The sequence below is a fragment of the Suricata suricatta genome, chromosome 7, assembly GCF_006229205.1.
Source record: "Suricata suricatta isolate VVHF042 chromosome 7, meerkat_22Aug2017_6uvM2_HiC, whole genome shotgun sequence".
Taxonomy (NCBI): domain Eukaryota; kingdom Metazoa; phylum Chordata; class Mammalia; order Carnivora; family Herpestidae; genus Suricata; species Suricata suricatta.
This window is the reverse complement of record NC_043706.1, coordinates 122,926,498-122,943,601: the sequence shown is the minus strand read 5'-3', so window position 1 is coordinate 122,943,601 and position 17,104 is coordinate 122,926,498. Positions and strand designations below refer to the sequence as shown.

The 17,104-nt window shown below is 39.3% G+C and overlaps 1 protein-coding gene across 1 annotated transcript in view; it reads right to left on the bottom strand.

Moving 5' to 3' along the window:
* ADGRG6 (adhesion G protein-coupled receptor G6) overlaps window positions 1-17,104 on the bottom strand; it is a 136,688-nt gene that overhangs the window by 32,595 nt on the left and 86,989 nt on the right. The window contains exons 10-18 of the mRNA XM_029943244.1: window positions 14,759-14,901; window positions 11,636-11,747; window positions 10,289-10,353; window positions 9,630-9,840; window positions 8,003-8,174; window positions 5,782-5,922; window positions 3,304-3,423; window positions 1,612-1,657; window positions 1-51 (exon numbers count right to left, since the gene is read on the bottom strand). Coding sequence (XP_029799104.1) covers window positions 1-51; window positions 1,612-1,657; window positions 3,304-3,423; window positions 5,782-5,922; window positions 8,003-8,174; window positions 9,630-9,840; window positions 10,289-10,353; window positions 11,636-11,747; window positions 14,759-14,901 — 1,061 coding nt within the window. The remainder of the gene's footprint in view (window positions 52-1,611; window positions 1,658-3,303; window positions 3,424-5,781; window positions 5,923-8,002; window positions 8,175-9,629; window positions 9,841-10,288; window positions 10,354-11,635; window positions 11,748-14,758; window positions 14,902-17,104) is intronic.

The following is a 17,104-nucleotide window of genomic DNA, read 5'->3' as shown; positions in this document are numbered from 1 at the left end:
CTGAGTCTCTGTGTGCCGCACATCCTGACGCGTTCCAAAATCCCGAACCTTCTGTAAAAGGAAGTCCACAGTGTGAAAATAACAGCAGGCCAGTTCCTTTTCTGTAATAGATGTTAGCTTCTTCAGGAAAACAGGCCTCAGTCTCTTCTGCCTTAAGTGTCGTGGTAAAACAGACACACTATTCTTAATTCTGCCAATACTTAGAATTATTTAGATTCCTGGAATCACGGAAGGTTAGTGCAGGAGAGTTTATCCTAGTCAGTGGTTTGCAACTGCATTCTACCTAAGTGCCTCTGGGGTCCTGCAAAAGTTTGATTCAAGTTTAAGGTTTAATGGATGTATTATAAAATAAACTTCCATGAAAAGAATATCCCCTTTTGAATATATTACATACGAATGAAGTCTCTGAAGATCAACCTTTGCTTCTGTGCGTCAGCCTCTACTTTTGTAAAGACAGGACAGAGGTATGCGTTCTTGTTAACACACTACTGTGTACACAGCAATCATGCAGGGTGGCAACTTATTACAAATGCCTTTAAAAGCCTTATCTGGCTATTCTGGCAGGATATGGAATATGAGCAACTCACATATTTGAAGAATGTTTCAAGACTGCAAGGTGATATGATTTTTAATTATTTTTCCAGTAAATCAGGACTTTCTCAAAACTGTGCACCTACAAACCAAACAACAAAAAACTTCCCAGCTATGATAAGGCGTATCAGAAACAGAGGTCTGGACACCTGTCCCGGGCTGGTTTGATTTGGCCACGATAATCCCCTGGGGATCCCCAAGGGAAGGCGACTCTTACGGGGCAGAGGTGTGAGAAGCATACTTCGTTTTTCCCGTCAGAGAGACCCACACACCTTTACCTAGTAACTCATCTGTTACTGTGGCCTTTTGCTCTTAATCGTCCAGTATCATTTTGGAGACAGTTCATTTCTTTCAAGTTGCATATATATAACCACTTCTATATTTATAATCCTTAGTCTGCTTTCTCTGTAATCTGAGGTCTGGAAGCTGGATTCTAACCTGTGTGCCTCATGCATATCAAATAACCTCCTCAGATATGTCCTTTCAAGAATGAGCTCATATGACATTCATCAAAATGTGGCCATAAGGGGCTCCTGGGTGGCTCAGTGAGTTAAGTTGTCTGTTGATTTGGGCTCTGGTGATAATTTCACAGTTCAAGGGATTGAGCCCCACATCAGGTTCTGTGCTGACAGTGCAGAACCTGCTTGGGATTCTCTGTCTATCCTCACAACTCGGCCCCTATCTCGCTCATGCTCTTTCTAAAAATAAATAAACCTTATAAAAGGTTTTAAAAAGAGGCAATAAAAATGCACAGTGTATTTTATAAATAATGGAAACCCAAGAGGTGGTTTGGTGGAAAAAAAAAATTGTCAGGTTTACTTATTTCTTCTTGCAATGAGTAAAAAAGTTGCAGAAATTTAGGTTCCCTTCCCAAGCTAACTACGCTCAGATTTGCAGTCCAGTTGCCATCACACTTACACAGTGACTCACTCTGGTTAGGGTGGAATGAAAGGAAATGGGGGTGTCAAACAATGTTTAAAATTCAGTTGTTCATAAGACAGCCAATATTTTAAAACTCACCATTTTTGTTCAGATCCCAGAAGGCACAGATGGGATGAGGCACTGCCTATATTAACATAAGAATAAACATGTGAAATTGTGTTTAAAATAAGTGAAAAATCTTATGATCTGAATATGGGAAAGGAGTCCAAATGCTAAGGTTTTTGCAAAGAAACAGACCAGGTTTAGGCATGCTAATATGACCTGAGAACGGCAGGCGGTCCAGAAGCTTTCCTATCCCCCGGGCTCTGAGTAGAAATCAACCACATCCCCATGAAGAAGCATGCTTCCCATGTACCTAAAGCTTCCTATATATGCCCCATCCTAAAAAAGCTATTGTTAGCACTTATCAAAGCTCTTTACACTATAATTTCACTTCAGCTTCAAAATTTTCCTTTATGTCTAGGTATATGCCCAGAATTAAAAGTAGGGACTCCACACCATTACTTTGTTACTCGGGATGGCCACAACATGGAAGCAATCAAAGTACCCATGGATGGATGCATGGATAAAAAAAAAATGTGGGAGATATATATGGAGAAAGAGTTGGATTATCTAGGTCTGTCTCTCTATAAATATATAATGGAATATGATCCAGCTTTAAAAAGGAAGCAAATTCGGGCCATGCTTCCTTGAAAATGTATGAAATAGATAAACTTTGAAATTATTATGTTAAATGAAACAAGCTAGTCACAAAAGGACAAATACGATATGATTACAATTCCATGAGCTGCCTCGAGTAGTCAAATCCATAGGGACAGACAGAGGGATGGTGGCTGCAGAGCCCAGGGAGGGAGGGGAAGAGGCTACGGCAGCGCCACACAATGGTCTGCGGTTTCAGGTGAGGACCCCAGAGCAGTTCCACACATGGATCGCAGGATGGCTGCAGAACAACGTGAAAGAACTCACAAATGGTTAAAACAGTAAATACGATGTTATGCATATTTTACCACAATAAAAAAAGGTCTTCACGGATGAAGGCGCTGAAACAAAGGACGCCAAAGGGTAGAACAAAAAGGTCTCAGAGGGCCCAGTGACAAAGCAAGGCTAGTTCTTAGATGACTTAACTTCCAAGCCTGAGTCCTTATCAGCCAGCTTCCTGCCTGCCTGCTTCCTGCCTTGCCTAACAAATGGCAGGATCATCAGAGGGACCCTCTGTAAGAGAGGGGACAGCCTGTGCCTGGCCTCACCTGGGACCCAAAGAAACCCCATATAATTTTAGCGAATAAACAGATGATAGCGAGGGTAATGAAGAAACAAAAAAAAGCACCATGTGCCAAGATTTCAGATAACTGCTAACCTCTCAGAAAAATGAGTCAGCCCTGCCCTGGTTTCCCTTCTGCTTTCCCAGTAGCAATAATTTCTGACTTTAAAAAAGAACCCAAATCTTTAATGGAAGGATTGTGCAACTGCATCTGTATCCAATTTCTCAAAGTAATACACTGTTCCTTAAAAAGAACGGCCTTTTCTTCACTCCCGTTCTTCCCATGCCTGAATCCTAAAGGGGAAGAATTCCCCCACCTGCCACCATTTACCGTGACATTACGGCACCACTGATTAACTGCTGTCCCCTTCTTGGAAAACTGCCTCATCAAAAAAGTACCTGAAGAATAAAATTCTTACCATGTAGAAAAAAAAAAAACAAAACCAAGTCCCTGCACTCTCTGAAATAAATAGTGTGTTTCTGGTTCACTGTTTGTAGCATTTTCTTACCTGGTTTCTTGTGTGTTTGATTTTAATTCGAACAGGATCTTTCAGACCCTGGATAGTGATGTTTCCAATACTGCATGCCATCACATAACTCACTAAGGTGCCTTTCTTGGTTTCTACATCCTTTTAAAGAAAAAATAATGTATTATTTCTCAGTACACTTTTGTTTGCTTTTGGTGCCCCCAAACACACAAACTGTCAGCACTTTTTACATTTAAGATCTTCAATTATAGAACATCCTGTTTGTAAGATTAAATTGCTGGCTTTCCTGAAAGAACTTTGCTATTTCCCTTATTATCATAAATACATTGCAGGAACATTATGAGCCAATGCCATAAGGCAGTGTTCATAAAACCTCACTCTTGATTGCTATGACTGATGTCAGCCGGTGAAACAATGTGAGCCCAGAAATAATATAAACTCATAAAAAGCCACGAAACAATCAGATCATTTCCCTGCCCTAGAAAATACATGAAGTTGTTTGCTCTTAGAGAAGTATAATGGAAATATGGTGTGAAAAATAAAACAAAACCAGAACAAAACAAAAAAAAGAAACAATTCAGATTTCACACCCATGCCGATGGCCTCATGTGTTTCGTAACTTAGACCTAATGTCATTGTACTGGGTGAAGGTCCCATCCAGAACTTCACCTCCTCTGCTTGTACACTTGTCTTCCGCCATAGCTTCCCCTTCAGGACAAGGTTGCCAGGAAACCAAACCAGTGAATCCCGTGCTGCAGAATGCCTGGGGTCAACAGCACGTCTCTCTGCAAGATCATCTTATTCCTTCGTCCCTGGTGTTATTCTGGTCAAACACCCTGCATTTCTCTATTGCATCTTATAAATCATTTGGGAATAATTATGGGATTTTTTACATGCCAGATAAAATCTCAACCTTTAGGTTACTCTATCGCATGATCATGTTCAATAAAGTCAGCAATGGCTTGTTGAATACCCTCTTTTATTCAAAAAATACTCTTATCTTGTTCACTATGTTAGGAGAGTATCACAGAACCCTTAACATTTTTTGACTGTGCTATAAATCTGTATTAAAAACCAAACATATGTTTCCTATGATATGTTGATTAGGAGATGCCAAGGGAGAAGGGAAAGGTAGTGTGGAGAAGATGGACTCGATATGAAACAATGGGAGATTCTTACAGTTCTAACCCAAATCCTTCCCCCTGGGTGCAATCGCTCCTCTGAACAAAGCCCTGTCACCAGTCACTTTTTTGTTGACACCTATTGCATTTCTGTTTTGTTTCTTAAAAGTGACATTGTGAGCCTCAAATGATTTTAACAAATGTACTTTTAGGTGTACATAGCTATTAAATTCTTCAGAGTAATTAGTAATTACATTCTTAATCTACCAAATTTTTATACAGCTTGTTTCTAAAACCTTTGTTTAATTAAAATTTTAGAATTTTTGGGGCACCTGGGTGGCTCAGTCAGGTAAATGTCGGACTTCAGCCCAGGTCATGATCTCACGGTCTGTGGGTTTGAGCCCTGCATCAGCTTCTGGGCTGACAGCTCAGAGCCTGGAGCCTGCTTCCTTTTCTGTGTCTCCCTCTCTCTTTGCCCCTCCCCTGATTGCTCTCTGTCTTTCTCACTCTCAAAAATAATAAACATTAAAAAAATTAAGAAAAATTTTAGAATTCTTGTAAATGATTTCACAGTATTCCTTTTTCTTACCTGTAACTTGCATTGCCACGTTTCTGTACATAACAATTAGAAACAGTTCTACTGGCCTGGAGAATTGGCTAGTTTCTCTTACATAGATGGCACTCTTTACACTGGCATCTTTAATTTAATAGATAACTTTTATTTTTTAAAAAGGGCTCAGTGAAACTCTTTGGATCTGGTTGTACTTTCAAAGGCAATCAGAGGTCGCCAGTGTTTGCTGGCAATGGGCTTTCTAGTATCTAGAAATGATGCCAATAAAAATGACAATATGTGCTCAGCACAATGTCACTCGACTCTGGGGATGTGTGAAGGCCAAAGGCCATTTGAAATATTAATGGGAAAGCTGATTAAAGCCAAGAATGCTGCTCATTATGTAAACAGTGCTTCCTGCTGAATTAAAAAAAAGGAAACAAAAAGCAAACCTTTCCCTTGGCACACAATTTCTTTAACTCTGAAGGTCTAAATTGCTGGAGAGCATAAAATATTTAACAAAGGGAATAATAAATAGCAACTCCTCCATAAATTCCATTTCCAATTGTGCTATGCAAGTCTTAATCCAGTATTTGATTTAAGAAAAAAAAAAAAAAACCTAAATGACCACATTCTGTTAAGCATATAATTACCTGAAATAAAATGTTTAAATAATTACTATAAAATGTTCCATTTTTGAAGATATGATATGTTAACTTTTTTAAGTCTCTAAGCCTCTTGATATATCTTCAAGGAATCCAAATTTTTTTTGCCTTTGGAGCAAAGAAAATCAATTTGCAACTGAAAAACAATTTAATGAACACTTACCTGGAAAAGTCCAGTTTTATTGAAGAAAGTAAATTGTGCTCTTTTAACTAATACAGAATCTTCTTGACTTAAATTCTCAAGTAAGTTTGGAGGCAAAATTACAGAAGCCAATGGATCCATTTGTCCACTCTCAAAATCCATCTGTGACACACAGAGATACACTGATTGAATAATAACAAATCCCAGTGGTAATGACCCCACATGCTGAACAAGGCAGGGGAAGGGTACTTGGCCAGGGCCAGGGCTCCCCGTTACCTCTGCTGTAGGCACTGCCCTCCTGAATGAATGCCTACAGACAAAGGTCTGGGTCTCATCTGAGTTTTGCAAATGTGGAAAAATAGAAGATGCATTGATTTTAATTAAGGCAAAATGAGAAATCTACAAATCAGTTACCATTTTCAAAAATGAGTTAGATTTACATGTAATAGATTTTGAGCTTTTCTCAAAACACGTAGTGAAATAACTACCAAGAAAAAAAAAGATTCGAGTTAGTTTGTCTGATTTCTGAGAATGAGCATTTTCAGGTAGAAGAAGCAGCTGAAGTTTGGTAACTATGCTTGGATATCACTTGCCCTGAACCTTCAGGTCATGCCAAGCATCTTCCGGCAAATGGACATGGGATGAGACTGAGGCTGTTGAGTTTCCACTCTTAAATGTGAAACAGAATTATCCAAAAGAGCCCAGACTCTCAAGAAGAATCTTAAGGAATCTTCCTTTTAACCAGATTTTAAAATAGTTTATCTTGCTCGTCAGAGTGGTTAAAATGAACAAATCAGGAGACTATAGATGCTGGCGAGGATGTGGAGAGACAGGCACCCTCCTACACTGTTGGTAGGAATGCAAACTGGTGCAGCCACTCTGGAAAACAGTGTGGAGGTTCCTCAAAAATTTAACAATAGAACTCCCCTATGACCCAGCAATAGCACCAATTGGAATCTACCCAAGGGATACAGGAGTGCTGATGCATAGGGGCACATGTACCCCAATACTCATAGCAGCACTTTCAACAATAGCTAAGTCATGGAAAAAGCCTAAATGTCCATCAACCGATGAATGGATCAAGAAGATGTGGTTTATATGTACAATGGAATACTATATGGCAATGAGAAAGAATGAAACCTGGCCATTTGTAGCAACGTGGATGGAACTCAAGGGTGTTATGCTAAGTGAAATAAGGCAGGCAGAGAAGGGCAGATACCATATGTTTTCACTCATAAGTGGAAGAGGAGAAACTTAACAGAGGACCATGGGGGAGAAGAAGGGGGAAAATAGTTGGGGAGAAGGAGGGAGGCAAACCATGAGAGACTCTTGAATACTAAGAATACTGAGGGCTGATGAGGGGTGGGGAAGAGGGGAAGGTGGAGTGATGGGCTTGGAGGAAGGCACTTAAGATGACCACTGGGTGTTATATGGAAACCAACTTGACAATAAACTATAAAAGAAAAAAATAAAAATAAAATGCAAAAATAATAGCTTATTTTGGTTTATCTCCACAGTTGAGAAGCAGTATGTGCCATTTACGTGTTCTACTATGCCAAGGATGATGTTGTGACATTCCATTTGCCCACGTGGCTAACCCTAACACACAGAAGAAAGCTGGAAAACATTTGCTGAAGGGACACTTAAACAGGCCAGAGTGGCTCTCCATTAATCTGGCCCAACTTTCTTGCCCAGCCTCACTGCTGCCTACCATTCCCAGGCTTCACAGCACTGTTCAAGTTCATTCAGAGACCAGCAGAATCAGCAATACCAGAGAACTCGTTCAGAGTGCAAACTCTGGAGATCCACCGAGGACCTACTAAGTTAGAATCTCTGGGGATGGGACCCTGCAATCTGTTTTGACAAGTCCTCCAGGTGATATAATGCAGGTTGACAACCACTGGCAAAGAGAATACATGATACTCCTTTCTACCCAGCGCCTTAATAAAGTCCTTTCTTCTGACTGAATTGATCCCTGCCCTCTCCTCAGTAGGGTGGTTCCCAGTTGTGGTTTAACACTTCCTTCTACTATCACCTCTGGTAGAACATAAGCTAGCCACCCTGTCACCCAGGTTCTGGAAGGACATCTTGGTGTCCAAATATCTATGACGACTGTTAACCTTAGCCAACATCTGACCTCCCTGCCTGCCATCCACCACCCAAGATCTTGAAGTAGAAACTGGCAAGTGATCAGATCAGTCTACCTAATTAATTAGAATTAAAGAAACCACTGGCTCATTACCTGGAAATAGGATTCATTATTGCTTGGAAGACCGATGCTAAAATTTAAAACTTCATTTGTCCCTGGGGACAGGGAAGATACTCCAAGAGCCAAATTCCGAGTTGTAATATTCACGTGTGATGTGCTATTTAGGTCTATCTTGAAGGCCAATTCATCAATTGTTTTTAAAGCTCTAAAGAAATGACAATACCACTCTTAAGTAACATGGTTTACATACTTGTACACATGTGACTTGTAGGACAAAATACAAATCAAAAAGAATTGTCTTTAAATGTTGATTCTAACATGAATACTCACACCCCAAATCACAATAACATCAATTAAAACACAGAATCATAGTGATGAATGCATCCCCAGGAGAAATATTATGCTTCAATGAATATCAACAATTAAATCATTGTAAAAAGATACTCTAAGACTTTTTTCTCATAAAAAATACATTTTCAGGGTGCCCGGGTGGCTCAGTCGGTTAAGCATCTGGCTTCGGCTCAGGTCATGATCTCACGGTTCGTGTGTTCGAGCCCCACGTCAGGCTCTGGGCTGTCAGCTAGCTCAGAGCCTGGACCCTGCTTCAGATTCTATGTCTCCCTCTCTCTCTGACCCTCCCCTGCTTGTGCTGTCTCTCTCTGTCTCTCAAAAATAAATAAAAAACAGAAAAAAATTTTTTTAAACAATACATTTTCTACTGTGTAACTGAGAATCAAAAGGAAATAATGTGTAAAAGCATTTCATAAACTCTAAGACACTATAAAAAAGGTTTGCAATCATTACATAGATAAAGTAAATTCAAAAATATATTTTAACAAACATAAAATTTTCATTGAAGAAATTTGGTTGAAAGGAAGGAAACAAGAAATATTAACACATTAAATGAAATAAACGGATGAAAACTAATTGTGTAAAAACAGGTACATATCACTCTACCCTCCGCATTTTCATTCCCAAAGTACAATGATCACATAGCCACAGCATTTCTGGGTCACAGTCTGTAGGACAGAACTGACAGTCACCAAGTTATGTCTAATAGATGTGAGTGGAATGTTCACTAAGTATCTCCTTTGCAAAGTGACATCAGCTAATATATATATAATAGCTCATCTTGTGAATTAACACCAGTAAACATTTTTTTCAGGTGAAAAATGAAATATTGATTATGTCTTTCTGCAACTATTTATATATCTTGGCAGATGGACAATCCTAATCATTTTGTAAATTGTATTTCTCAAAAAAAGAAAATAAAGAACTTTGAAGTTCACTTCGTGAATGATCTTGGGAAATATCAGTGGGTCTTCTGGGCATTTAAATTATGAAAACTGAGGGGCATCTAGGTGGCTCAGTGAGCTAAGCATCCAACTCTTGATTTCAGCTCAAGCCATGATCTCGCTGGTTTCTCAGTTTGAGCGTTGCGTCAGGCTCCACACTGTCAGCACAGAGCCTGCTTGGGATTCTCTCTCCCTCCCTCTCTGCCCCTTCCCAACTCATGTCCACATGGGTTTTCTCTCTCAAAAACAAATAAACTTAAAAAAATAAATTATGAAAGCTGGGCACCAAGCATTTAGATAAGTAAGAAATTATACAACATGTATTCAATACATTTTACTCTCCAGAAGAGTAAAAGAACACTTACTCAGAAGAAGACTCAAGCAGGTCACTGTCTGGACTGGTTAAGATATTAGAAAATATATTCATTAAAGTTGAACCAAGCATTATATCAATGTTTTCTTCTTTATTCACAATCCTTTTGACCTGCTCTACAATGCTGGTAATATTGGCTGAGCTTAAGGTCTGCCCATCACCAGTTAAATTTAAAATCTGGTTGGCCACTTCATTTGCTTCTCCTAAAAAAAAAGGCAGAAAAAAACAACACACAAGTTTTGAACATTTCAGGAATCCAAAACGTATTATATTTCACTTCATAGTCTCAACTTTGGAGGAGAAAATTTTCATATATAGTTCTAAGAGAAATGTCCCCAGAATCACAAAAAATAAATATATATGTACTGTTTAAAAATAATACACAACTATAAAACACTAACATAAGCGTCAGTTTTATATACTATGTTTTCTGTAAAACTGTCTTACTATTTTTAATCTCTGATAGAATAAACAGAACAGAAAGTTAGAATCAGGAAAAAACAGAACTTTCTACCTTCAGTGAAATAATCATTAGCTTAGCTTTTAATATTATAATGGCTACCACAAGCAGAAAAATATGGCGGAAGAGGATGAGGATGATGAGGTCATTTCATTTTGCCTTTGAGAACTGAAGAAAAATTGCTCACTTACTCGAACAATTGGAGATGTCAGGAGGCCCCCAGTAAGCTAAAGACATGTTGGTAAGGTCACGGTAACTATGGAACAAAACAGGATAGTTCAAATATTTGGCATAAATGACATTATAACAGGCAAAATTAGTCAATACAAAGTTTTAAAATCTGCCTTGATAGCTAGGTAAATTTCATTCAAAAATAAAACTGGAATACATTGAAATAAAACTCCCACTAAGAAGTCTTACTACAAAAAAAACCAGGAGCCATACATCCTAAAAACAAAATACTAGCAATAGCCTGCATCCTACGCTAGACTATATCAGGTTATTCAGGTTAAAAGCATATTTGGTAATGCAGGTCAGATACCTCTTTAAGAACTTTTCAGATAAAATCTGATTTTGATTTCCCGTAACTCTGTATAGCAGTTACACTCCACACTTCACAGGTGAGAAAAAGGCTTAGAGAAATCAAAGAATATTCCGAAGACGCACAGCCAGGAAGAGGTACAGCCTTGTTTCAAACTGGGGTCAGGAACTCTCTGAAGCCCCTTCTTTCCTCTCCACCAGGTACCAAACATGGCAGAAGGCGCAAGGTTTGGGCACTTTCCATTTCTGAACCCCTCTACCCCTGCGTGAAAACTTAACTGGGGGTGAGGTGGAGCATGAAGAAATGGGTCCGACTTGCTCTACAGTGAGTCTTCTGCAATCGACTGTCTCTGAGGTTTCTATTAAACACTTAGGGAAAATCTACACCCTGACATCTCTAGTAGCAGCCTGCTTTCACCTGGATTCTGACCTTATTTCCCTCTTTTTATGCCTCTTTCCCCCTGCTAATTGTTTAAAAGTCTTGGAATTTCAGGGGTGTCTGGGTGGTTAAGCATCTGACTTCAGCTCAGGTCATGATCTCACAGTTCATGGGTTCAAGTCCTGTCAGCTCAGAGCCTGGAGCCTGCTTCAGATTCTGTGTCTCCCTCTCTTTCTGCCCCCTCCCCCAGTCATGCTCTGTCTCTCAAAAAAATAAATACGTAACTAAACATAAATTTTTTTTAATTTAAAGTCTTAGAATTTCAGCTGCATGCTCCAAAGCTGTGGGCAGGCTTCGTTTATCCATCTACAAGGCGCTTTCCCCTATAGCCACACTCTGGTTTCCAGATCTCTCCATCTTTCTTTAGAAAAGGCTAAATCAGTGTATTGCTTAGAGTAAAAAGGTGTTTTTTGGTAACCTCACTTTTACTCTCCTTGAAGTGTGTGATTTAGGTATTCTCAGATTTTCCTGCCCCTCTTTCCTAGCAATATACAATGCATAGGAAGGGCGGTGCAGTATAGTGCGGAGCTTTACTGGCAAGATTCAATGAAAGCGTTACCATGTCCGTGAAGCATAGAAGCCTTGCCTCCCAGGACAAGGGAGGTTGTAGACAGACGGTGAGATGAGTGGCCATTGGTAGCCGTTGGGCTCCTCATCAGCGTAACACAAGCCTGTGTGAAAGTAAGAACGACGTAGAAATGTTAATCTGTGCTTTGGGGTTGAGAGGTGTAAGATGAGAGAAAAATTAGGAAATTGGTATTTATTTCATGGAATGCTGAAATACTAGCTTTTATGTTCAGAATTTGCAGAAACTTAGAAATTAGGAAAAAAGAAACACTCAGCGCATTTCAGACACAAAAGTTATCCAAATCAAAATCACATGCATATTGGAGTATAATCATGAAACATACATCATTCTTCTAATGTAAATCAGGAGCAGATAAAATTAGTAAAATAAAAGTTTATTAAAAAAAATAAACACTATAGAGGCCCCTACGTGCCTCCATCAGTTGAGCATCTGACTCTTGATTTCGGTTCAGGTCATGATCTCACGGTCCCGGGATCGAGTTCTGTGTCGGGCTCTGTGCTGAACCTGGAGTCTACTTGGGATTCTGTCTCTCTCTCTCTCCCTCTACCCCTTTCCCCCACTTGCTCACTTGCACTCTCTCTCTCTCAAATTAAAAATAGAGGCTCCTGGGTGGTTCAGTCGGTTAAGCGTCTGACTTCGTCTCAGGTCATGATCTCATTGTTCGTGAGTTCAAGCCCCACGTTCAGATCTGTGTTGACAGCTCAGAGCCTGTAGCCTGCTTCAGATTCGGTGTCTCCCTCTCTTTCTGCCCCTCCCCTGTTCATGCTCTCTCTCTCTCTAAAATAAACATTTTAAAAAATCTTTTAAAAAAATCAATAAACATTTAAAAATTAAGAAACCCTACATACAATGATGATCCAGAAAAATTCAAAATGTAACATGATACTTTTCCATAGGGAAAAGGCTATAGAATACTGCAGTCATTGAGTTGCATGCATATTTTATGGCAAAATCTCCAGCTGCTCGGAGAACATCTTCTGTCTGGAGGTTTGCTGTGAACCAGCGCCACATGGCTCCCACACATGCCCTCACCCGCAAACCACCCCACCTGTGGTTTGAAAACTCTCTGGGCAAGTGTCAGGACATGAATGATTCAGATTTTACAATTTAAAAGTATCAAAATAAAAGCAATAGATCAACAACAAAATCTTGTTATTTCAGGACTGAAAAACAGCAAGCTATACCAGAGTGATGGGAACTGGTGTTATAGTCACCAACTGAACCTTCAAAGAACTTTCTTCCCTACATTCTGAGGCTTCAGATTGCCAGGGTTTGACCTTTATTTTTTTCAATTGGTAGAAAATTTTCCTCATAGGCCTAGTTGGCAGAGAAACAGTAAAGTGCAGAATTTTAAGTAGTGGAAATTACACATCGAGGGATGAGAGTTTTCTGGGTTTCCTCAGCCTGCTAGATCAGAGATGAGGCCAGCTGACCCTCACACAGCTTCTCTGTCATGTATAAGGTACTATTTTTTGAGCTCCTTCCTGGTGTGGAAGGGAGGCGTGTGCCCTCTCCCCAGCTTCCAGAAGCCCCATCTGTGAATGAACAAGCACTCTCCCACAGAGGCTCAGAAACTGTCCCTACTCAGGCGCCTGGTGGCTCAGTCCGGGTAAGCATCTGATTCTTGGTTTTGGATCAGGTCATGATGTCAGGAGTCTGAACCTTGCATCAGTCTCCATGCTGATGGTGGGGAGCCTGCTTGGAATTCTCTCTCTCCCCCTCTCTTGCTGCCCCTCCCCTGCTGTGCTCTCTCCCTCTCTCTCTCTCTCTCTCTCTAAGAATAAACAAACTTAAAAAAAAAAAGAAAAGAAACTGTGGGGATGATGACCAGGATGACTCATCACATTCCACCGCCTCTATGAGTTCTCTGTAACTGTGTGTGTTGACACGTGACAGATGGGTAGTTCCTCACAGAAGCAGAGGTGCTTACTTTGCAATCACCCCGGGATTCTGGCCTCAGTTGCAATCAGCTTCTTAGAGACTGAAGGATGCCTCCGGCACATGTATAAGGAAAAGTGTCAAAGTTGCCTTTTCTCTTGATCTCTATTAATATGCTTAATCATAAAATAATCACAATCACATAGCAACAGAATAATAACTTTACTTTTTGTTGTTCATATTTGTGATCATTGATTTTTCTAGAATAGTTCCATCAAAGCTCCTTCATTTAATTATTCAAGTATTTAAGTGCTGGGAAATGTGCTAGGTGCTAGGGGAGGTGGGAAGTGAGGGTGTGAAGAAAACTAACGTGTTCCTAAGTGAGAAGGAATTCCTGTTAAAAGAAAATGCCCGTAAGAATGTAAACAAGTCCAGTCAAACAATATGACCTTCTAATTTGTAGGGTGCTCTAGGTATCTGGAAGGCATGAAGTAGAGGTTCAAGGGCAATGACTCCTATTTATACATGATGAAGTCATAAAACACATCATAGAAAAGATGACTTTGGGTTGTCTTGAAAACAATGATGTGCTAAGCAGGTGGATGGTAGGAGAAAAGAGCAGTGTGATCCAGACCTAGAAAGGCACAGAGGGGCATGGAATGTCTGGGCAAGGGCAAGTGCTCTTACGTGTGTGGTTGGAGCTCAGGACCCAAATCGTGTCTAGGTGGGGACTGAATCTAACCCCTGGATGGCTCTCAGATTTCTGACCTACACCTGTGAAGACAGTGGTGTGATTAATGAAGACAGAAAACACAAGATGTTTTCTAATATGAACTTGCCTTTTCTAAGATTCACCTCATTAGAGTTCCCATACGTATACAAACACACTCTTTATTCCTGCAGCTGAAGCCAGTTCTGGTCAAGGCTACCCTGGCACTTGGCTCACACTCTTAGTGCTTCAAGAACATGTTCCCCACAGGAGTATGAGCTTTCCTCTGCCCCTCATTCCCTTAGATTCACAGGTGTTGCGTTGTTCTCTTTCACATTAACCAGGTCACCCATTTTTTACAATGCCACCAATAGGATGAATTTCATCTTCAGAAAAAATAGTTTTAAGTAAGCACACAATGCGCATAGGAAGAATATTTTCATGGCTGTGTCAGTTAAATCTGAGTAATTATAGAGAACACATATTAAAAAGTTAAAGGAACTTACCCAGTTGTTTTACACTCACTGCATAGAGCCTCAAGCCCTCCTCCAAGGACTCGTTATTTTTTAAGAGCTTCTGTTGAATGTCTTTTCCTTCTAAATTGGGATTGTTGGTAGCATTGTAAACTAGAAGGGCCCAGATCACCAACCTAGAAAAACATTTCAGATGTAATTGTTGGAACTGTTGATTGATTTTTTGTTGGTGGTGGTAGAATAACAGTATATTTGGATGTGGTGATAAGAAGGATGACCACGACATGTTGAGACTTGCAGACAGGCCATGACACTCAAAGACTCCTATTGCTTCATAAATTTGAATGTGAAAAATACCTCCATATGAATAGATTATGTAGGATATTGCATGTATAATTCTATTATATCATGTCATATAATCTCATTTCTTTTGAGAAATGTTTTAAGTACATTTATAGCATACATGCAAGAAAGGGCCACACTTAAGGCTAATTCTACATCATTTCTTTACAGGCAAAAATAAAGATTTTTAGGAAAATCAAATTCCAACAAATGACTAAAATGATCATTTTACTTTTAAATTATCAAGGGTGTTACTGTTAACAAATGTGTTCCAATTTCTCTAGAACTGTAATAATGATTTTCCATCTCCATGAAGTATTTGCAAGTATGTTACACGGTGAAAAGTTACAAAATAAATACTTAAAGTATACATGATGATTGGCCAGCATCCTATGGAAGTTTACAGACTGTCTGACTTTGAATGTCTTCTAAAAGAAAATATTTCTGTGAGAAGCAAAGATGAATCCTAAAAGCCCAATCAAAACCTTTGGATCTACATTTCAAAATAATATAATTTTCTGTCCAATTGTAATCATAGTCATAGGCAATAGCAGAAATCAAAACATGCCAAAGTCAGAGTGGTGGCGTAGTTTGTGAAATAAGTACTCCCAGGAAGGGAGGCATGGCATATCTTACTGATAATCTTATGTGGGTATCAATAAAAATGAAATGGAGTACTGATATTTGTGGTGCTAAAAAAAGAAAGATTCCTTGAAATATATGCTAGCCAAGGTCAGGTGAATTAAAGAAGAGTTTTATTTTTTTCCCCTAAATATCTATGTTAATCTCAAGGACAAAGTGCTGGACTTTCTCATAATTCAGTCTGAAAAGCTATTTATCTCTAAAATGATCTCCTGCTTAGTGTTCACATATAAGTCATATTTCAGGATGAGTGAGACAAACAGATATAAATATAATGGTGAACTGTCATCATTTAATAATTTTGTAAATGGCCTATGGGAAAGTATCTTTTGATTAAATTATTGTTGGAAGATAAGCTTTGCCACTCTAGTTACTGAGAGCTTAGAGTTGGGAACATGACCTTTCACTTCTCTTGAATATGGAGAATATAATGAACACAATGTATTGGGATCAGACTGAAAACCCAAATTCAGCAATTCAAGAATGACCATGCATTTTCACGGGCCTTATCTCCGCATTTTCCTCTCTCATCCTGAAAACTGAAACTGGTTCATGGTTCCACAAAGTTCCATCAGTGGTTACCATCAATCACCCTTTATGTGAATAAACCAGGCTCTGTGGCTTTGGTTTCCTGTCTGTCTAGGCGATAGAGGATGACAGCATTATCTGAGCTGATGGTCTATGCTGAGTGTTACAACCGAATTGAAAGGAAAAGTTTGGGAAAAAAAATAGTAGATTGTGGTTTTGAGAAAATACTCAGAGAGACTAAAATTTCATCAATGAGCATAAGAGAAGTAGAGAATGGGGGGAAAAGGGGGTGGGGAAGAGTATGTAAGAATACATTTTAAAATAATTTTAAAATGATTAAAATTTTAAAACAATATGCTTTTAAACGGTTTCAAAAAACTTTGAACCAAAGATTCATGCCAAAGAAAAACTCAACATGTGGACTTTCCAATCTACATGGTCTTGGTTCCTTCTCCATATAATTTTCTGTGAAGGTACCCACTAGTTTGACAGAAAACTGAGAGTCAATGAATTTACGTGTCTTTCAGGAAGAGTTTCTGCGGTACTGACATAGGCTAGTGATGGCTGACTTCAGTGTTGCTGGGTAGTAAGTGAATGCTGACTTCCTGCAGAGGATATATCATTGACGGCACCCCAACCTTGGCTGCCTCAATCGTTAGACAAAGATCCGGTAGAGGGATCCGTATTATGCATCCGTTATTCTAAGTTCAATAGGATCTAGCAGTACAGGTTGGAGAAAAAATTATTTGGCTAAAGAGAGAAGCCCAGCCTCCATCAAGAATACAGTATTGACATAATTATTTTCTTCTTTAGATCATAAAGGAAAGGGAACTTTCTTTCTCTAATCGGATGCTTCAAGCCAGTCTG